Source organism: Hylobates moloch, unplaced genomic scaffold (genome assembly GCF_009828535.3).
Source record: "Hylobates moloch isolate HMO894 unplaced genomic scaffold, HMol_V3 SCAFFOLD_14, whole genome shotgun sequence".
Taxonomy (NCBI): Eukaryota; Metazoa; Chordata; class Mammalia; order Primates; family Hylobatidae; genus Hylobates; species Hylobates moloch.
In genome coordinates this window covers 56239941-56247030 of record NW_026652289.1, presented here as the reverse complement: position 1 = coordinate 56247030, position 7090 = coordinate 56239941, and the positions used below count along the sequence as shown (strand labels likewise).

The window sequence follows — 7090 nt, the reverse complement described above, 5'->3', positions numbered from 1 at the left end:
AAAAAAAAAAAAAAAAAGAAAAGAAAAGAAAAGAAAAGAAAAAAACAGGGCTGTGAGAAGAGAGGCTGGTGGAAGACCGCGGACCAAGCTAATCTAGGCCCTGGGATTCAAAATGAAATATGACACTTATTTTGCCCTTCAACTAAAAACTGTGTTTCTGCCATCACCTTCTTTCTAAAGACAATTTATTCATCACTGTATTTCTCCTATGTATCCCTCGTTCTCCACAAACCCCTTCATGAGAAAAGTAATTCTACTACAAAACCTTCTTCCCATGTTGTTTTCTTCCTCTTTGCTTTTAAAACAATAAACTTAGTGGCAACCATCTTTGGCAGGAATATGCCTTGTCTTTGCCATGGGAAAGGTTCAAGTATAGTTAGCCACTAGCCCAATTAAAGTGGAGAGAACTAATCGGCATTATTCTTTCTCCCCAGCCCAGCTGCCTGACCTTATCTGTTTCCCTCCTAGATGCAATCCCAATGCATCTCCCACTGCGTGCTGAGTTAAGAGCAGCATGAGTTGGGATCACACAATAAGCAGCATAGTGTGATTATCCTTTGCCTGGAATCACACACTTACACTCCAAATTGGAAACCTGAAAGGAAAGGTAATCCTCAATGAAAATCTGCAAATCATATCTTTTTGATGATCTTCTCAGACCTGTAATCCCAACACTTTAGGTGGCTGAAGCAGGCAGAGTGGTTGAGCCCAGGGGTTTGAGACCAGCTGGGGCAACATGGTGGGACTCCATCTCTACAAAAATTAGCTATGCACCTGTAGTCCCAACTACTCAGGAGGCTGAGATGGGAGGACGGCTTGAGCCTCAGAGGTCGAGGCTGCAGTGGGCTGTGTTTGTGCCACTGCACTCCAGCCTGGGTGACAAAATAAGACCCTGTCTCTAAAAGAAAAAAAAAAAAAGGAAACAAAACCCAAACCCATAAAGCCTTCTTACAAATATTTACACAAAGTAGCTTTTTAACGTTAATATATTCTACAAATAATTACTACATATCTACAACGTTCCAGATACAGAAGAAATGGCCAAAGAAGGTATTTTAGGAGATCCAGATTATAATGAACTATGCCATTTATTAACTTAGTCACTTCTTTAATATCTGAGGATGAGCAAATCAGATACTGATAATGGCTGCAGAAGGATACAGATTCTTATATAATAATCTTACTTCCATTCCAGAATAAAAGGGCTGGAGAAGGGGGGCAGGATTATTCTGTTCAAGGACAATGGCATCCTCAGCAACTCATAGGGATGTGCAGGTGAAAATCAGACCAGGATGGGAACCTTATAATATCTATGATATACTATGGCTTCTATCAACCAGTTTCACGAAAAGCAAAGAAGAATGCAGTCATGGCCAGGCGCAGTGGCTCACACCTGTAATCCCAAGGTGGGCAGATCACATGAGGCCAGGAGTTCGAGACCAGCCTGGCCAACGTGGTGAAACCCCGTCGCTACTAAACCCCGTCTCTACTAAAAAGTAAAAAATTAGCCAGGCATGGTGGTGGGCGTCTGAAATCCCAGCTACTTGGGAGGCTGAGGCAGGATAATCACTTGAACCCAGGAGGTGGAGGTTGCAGTGAGTCAAAATCACGCCACTGCATTCCAGCCTGGGCAACACAGCAAGACTCCATCTCAAAAAAAAAATGCAGTCTAATAGCAGAATTAGACTTAGCCACTTTACTTGGAAAAATTTGGACTTTATCAGCTCCATCAAGCACCATGCTCCACCCCATGCTTATTAAATGTCTGGAGCAACATTAGATGGGTGCCATTCCATATTCCAATAATCACATCTTTGCTTTGCAAACAGGATGTGGCTTAATAATCAAACAGGGAACTAGATTCATTCAAGTATCTAGTTCCTAAAATAAGTCTATTTAACAGGTTCAACAACATGCAACACACACCCTCCAATTGGTAGAAACACCTCTTAATGACAAAGAAAGGTGGCAAATACTAAACACCTTCACAGACCATTTAGCAACTGGTGGGACTAACCCTTGAAGGTGAATTCAAAATAGAACTGAACCTCAGTACCAGACTTGTTTTTCAGAAAAGGGAGTATGAATTCTTAGTTTCAGGTTCGGATAAAAACCAGAAGTTGTATTGCATTAGGAAAAACACTGGGCCGGTCAGCGTGGCTCATTCCACCCTGTAATCCCAGGACTTTGGTAGGCCAAGGCAGGGGGATCACTTGAGCTCAGGAATTGGAGACCAGCTTGGGCAACGTGGCAAAACCCCATCTACAGAAAATACAAAAATTAGCCAGGTGTGGTGGCATGCTCCTGTGGTCCCAGCTACTCAGGGGGCTGAGGTGGGACAATTGCTTGAGACCGGGAGGCAGAGGTTGCAGTGAGCCAAGATTGTGCCACTGCACTCCAGCCTGGGTGACTAAGCAAGACTCTGTCTCAAAAAAACAAAAACAAACAAACAAACAAAACCTACTGGCCCAGAGCCTACAAATAAGTTGTTTGGAGGAAGAGGATGGAAATCTGTTAGTTAAGATTTAACCTGCATATGTTGCCTTCTTTACTAAAATCAGACTCATAAATGAATGTATTCTGGCTTCAGCCTTGTTGGTATTGCTCTCCTTCTATTCGTTTCCCATGCTACTGCTTCATCCTTGTTTCTGCAAGAACTAGGATTTTAGCTCAAAGTCACCTAAAAGCCTCCACAGGAAACTACATTCCAAAGGGAAGACTCCATGGGAAGAACAATAGAGAAAGAAGTTACTTTTAAGTCTTTGGTAATGTTTACCCAACCCAGTTTTCATTTTCTCTCAGTGGACAAGAACCCTCAACTAATAAAGCTAATGAACTTACAGGAAGGTAATATATGGAAATAAACATCTTATTGAATTTATCTGGCTCTAAATCTCTTTTGTTAGGGAATTTATAGTATTCCATTATCTTACAATCTCTCCATTTCTATCTTCTTGATTAAACTATGGTGTTACAGCAATGGAGGTGAAGGCCTAATTTAGAAGTATAGTAATTAGGTATGGCGCGGTGGCTCATGCCTGTAATTCCAGCACTTTGGGAGGCCGAGGTGGATGGATCACTTGAGGCCAGGAGTTCGAGACCAGCCTAGCCAACATGGTGAAACCCCATCTCTACTAAAAATATAAAAATTAGCTGGGCGTGGTGGCGAGCACCTGTAGTCCCACCTACTCGGGAGGCTGAGGCAGGAGAATCGTTTGAACCCACGAGGCGGAGGTTGTAGTGAGCCAAGATCGTATCACTGCACTCAGCCTCAGTGTAGGCTGAGTGATAAAGCGAGACTCCGTCTCAAAAAAAAAAAAAAGAAAAAAGGAAAGGAATTATTCTCACGTATACAGTAGTAGTAAACAACCTATAAAGCTTTTGAGCATCTTATAATTCACTGTGTACCACTGTTTCATATTTTCATATTTCTGCAATTGAACTACAGAGCCTAGGCCTAGGTCTTAAGACTTTTCTCGTAACCTTCAGAGTGCCCAGCACTGAGATTGACACATACCAGTTAGAAGGATTTTTTTTTTTCCATAAACCAGGCTTGAACTCTTCTATAACCAAAATCAACATATTCTGAGTGCCAATCTTGTGTAAGGCACTCTATTATTTGTCATGAAGGATTCAGAGGAAAATGTGATCTACCACACTCAACAGCAGGCCTCTTATCCTCTCCAGCTTAATGCATTTTACCAGTTAAGGACTACCCTGATGCTGAGATTGTGTTTCTTTCCCTAAATCAAATGTCACTCTCTAAGGGTCATCTGTTTAATTAAATGCTTTTAATTCTATATATCAAATGATAACTTTTGTGAAAGTAATTTAAGCCCACTTGAAACATCATATAAAATGATATTACCCTAGGACTTAACTGTAAATGTGGCTCCCACCCCCATAACATCTATACAATATAACCAAAGAGCTAGATTCCAGGAGATTATCAAGAAACTTCTAAATTTTGAACCCATGCAGCAGAATTGTATTCCTTTACATTATTGGCTCGACTTATCAATGTGCCGTGGAATAATTATCCTCAAATACAATTTTCAGTACTGACTACATAGCTGCCTAAAAGAAAACTGTTAGCCCCTTCCATTTTATGTGAAACCAACGTCTAAAGTGCTCGACTCTTCAACCCCACATTTTCCCCACCCTCATCCCTCCTCAATCCCCAGCCCCCACTCATCACATCCACTAGACCTGAACTTTGAGCTCAATCATAACTCTTTGTGCCTCTGCTCAAGCCCTTCTTCCTGCCTGGAATACCCTCTTTTCAGTCCTGGCTAATTACATCTACCACCCCATTCCAAGTGGCCGCTGGAAACTCACTTCCTTATGTTCTATGATTTCTTTCACAGTTTACACTTTTTTTGTTTTGTTTTGTTTTGTTTGAGGGGGGTTGTTTTCTTGAGAGGGAGTCTCGCTCTGTTGCCCAGGCTGGAGTGCAGTGGCGCAATCTCGGCTCACCACAACCTCCGCCTCCTGGGTTCAACCGATTCTCCTGCCTCAGCATCCCGAGTAGCTGGGACTACAGGCGCGCGCCCCCCACGCCTGGCTAATTTTTTGTATTTTTGGTAGAGACGGGGTTTCACTAAGTTGCCCAGGCTGGTCTCGAACTCCTGACCTCGTGATCCGCCGGCCAAACATTCTATGTGCCAGAAACTTGTATGTAACTTTGCATAGTTCTTGTATTATGTCTCCCCAGTTTTGAGTGTTTTCTCTGGTCTCCCCTACCCAGCCCTTGGTCACAGTCTCACAAGTCCCTGGGTAGCTTGAACACGGTCAGAAGGATCACCTTAGATTTCTGCTGGCACAGTATTTTCCATAAATTAATCTCCTGATTGAACCGTAGTCCTATAGTAGTTATCTTTGGATGAAAACCTAATACAGCTTGAGGAGGAAGTGGAGTGCCTGTGATCAGAGGGCTGGACAAAAGCCCAGAGGGCGTCTCTGGAGCCCTGGGGGAACTGTCCCCAGGCAGGCTCTCTCAGGGCCCAGGAACAGGGCGGGACAAGTCCGACTCACCTGTGAGGTAAGGACGGGGCCAAGACCCGGAACCGAAAAGCAGGTCACGATAGCGCTGAAAGGCCTCGTCGAGGACTGAGCAGCCGGGCTGCGCGGCCGAGCTGACATCGTACTGGAATTGAAAGTTGTTCGGGTAAAGGACGTAGCGCTGGTCGGAGGTTTGGATGTTCTGAGGCCAGGGCCAGAGGGCCGTCGCCCGTCCTGCGAACGCTGCCGCCAGCAGCAGCGAATACCAAAGCCTGGAGCTTGCCATGGCCAGCCGGCCTCCCCTCTCGGAGGGGGCTGGCCACGTGAGACCCTGGTCAGGTGAGCGGCGCCCCCGTGACTTATCGGTGTATCACGTGATCAGAGGCGGCTCTGCGCCTGCGACCCCAGGAGGACCTGCCCTTTCACTTCCGGCCTGGACGTGAGGTTCCTGCTGCGTGCAGCGGATTGTGCCGGGCGTTGGCAACTGCTCGGCTACCCAGACGGCTCACGGGCCCAGCAGAGCAGTAAATAACCGGCCACCCCTGCGGCCGTGCCGGCTGTGATGGAACTAGACAGCTCACCCGACTCGAGAAGAACGGGGTGGGCAGGCGAGGACGCAGGGCGACTTGGAAAAGAAAGTTTCCCAGATGGTCTCTAGGGTGAATCTTGAATGTTGTGATGCAGCTCGCCAGGCCTACTGGGAGGTAAAGGACGTCCCAGGCTGAAGTAACTTCAGAAGCAGAAAAACGGAGGATTAAAACCACAAGTCGTTGTGATGTGAAATTTCGTGGGGCAAGAAAGGGCCGGAAGTAGGTAGTCTGCACGGCTCTGCTAGAGAGAGGATCACAAGATCACAAAAATGTGATCTACTTATGACTGGAAAAAATGTGTACTTTCAGAGCCAGCTTGAGGCATTCCATTGCCTCCAATATGAGCTCTTCCTTTCAAGACTGACTATAACTCTCTTAGTTAACTCACATCCCCTTTCCCCAGACAAAACCCCACATACCCCGGTATGTATTTACTGAAAGCAGTAAGATATTGCTGGGGCTTTGGGTGCAAGATGGAGAGTGCTCAGAGATAATGACAGGGGCCTGGTCCTGCAGGGCCTTACATAGGAAGTCGAGGAATTTATTCTGTGAGCAATTGAAAATCATCCCGAAAGATCTGCATTTTAGAAATATCATGTTGAGTAGTTGCATAAGAAACCAGTTAGGAGGCCCCTTTTTATTGGAGGTAGAGAATAATGAGAGACTGAACTACAGAAGTGGGGAAGGAAGAGAGCTGTAGATCCAAGAAATAGTGAGTATCCAGAAGAGAGGCTTGAGAAGTGATCAAGGAGAATTCCACAGTTATCAGAGACCCTGTCTTCCTTGTTCACCACTATATTACCAGAACATAATGCAAATAATGCTACTGTTATTAGGTGGCATTATTTGGTTAGTAGGTACTTTTAAAAATTTTAAAATTTAACTTTAGTATTAAAATACATGTAAAGATCAGGAAAATGAACTTTTAAAAATAAAGGGCTTTCACTGGGCATGATAACACATCCTTGTAGTCCCAGCTACTCCCAGCTATTCAGGAGGCTAAGGTGGGAGGATCACTTGAACCAAGGAGTTCAAGTTTAGCCTGGGCAGTATAGTGAAGCTCTTTCTCAAAAACAAATAAAGGGCTACTGAAATAATGATAATTTATATTCAGGTCGTAGGTACCTAATTACTAGTTACACATACATGGCTTTGATAGGAAATCAAAGAAACATTCTGACAATACAGAGATTCATCAAGCAATTTGTCTTTGAAAGTTGATTGTTCGAAAACAGAGCTTGTAGCAAAAGAAGCAGAAATTAGATCCCACAGTCATCAACTTTCAGATCCTAAGGCTTGCATTCTTACACTAATTTCTTCTTTGCTTAAATCTTAATTTTCATCAGGATTAATTAAGTGTCTGGGTACTCTGCCAGTCAGGAGAGATGTTACCAAAGGTACAGGATTTGAGAAGTATTGTCAGAAGAGCCAAGTTCATAATCAGGCCAACAGGGTCAATAATTCGGGGGAGTGTTTACAGCAGTTTCAAAGATGAGAGC

At 44.3% G+C, this 7090-nt stretch overlaps 1 protein-coding gene across 2 annotated transcripts in view; it reads right to left on the bottom strand.

Moving 5' to 3' along the window:
* HEXA (hexosaminidase subunit alpha) overlaps positions 1-5362 on the bottom strand; it is a 56830-nt gene extending 51468 nt beyond the window's left edge. Inside the window, exon 1 of one of the 2 annotated variants that reach the window (XM_032174750.2) lies at positions 5035-5362. In XM_032174750.2, the coding sequence (XP_032030641.1) occupies positions 5035-5287 (253 nt within the window). In that variant the 5' untranslated portion in view covers positions 5288-5362. The remainder of the gene's footprint in view (positions 1-5034) is intronic. The other variant, XM_032174751.2, reaches the window with a different exon arrangement.
* Between the last annotated feature and the right edge of the window lie 1728 nt (positions 5363-7090).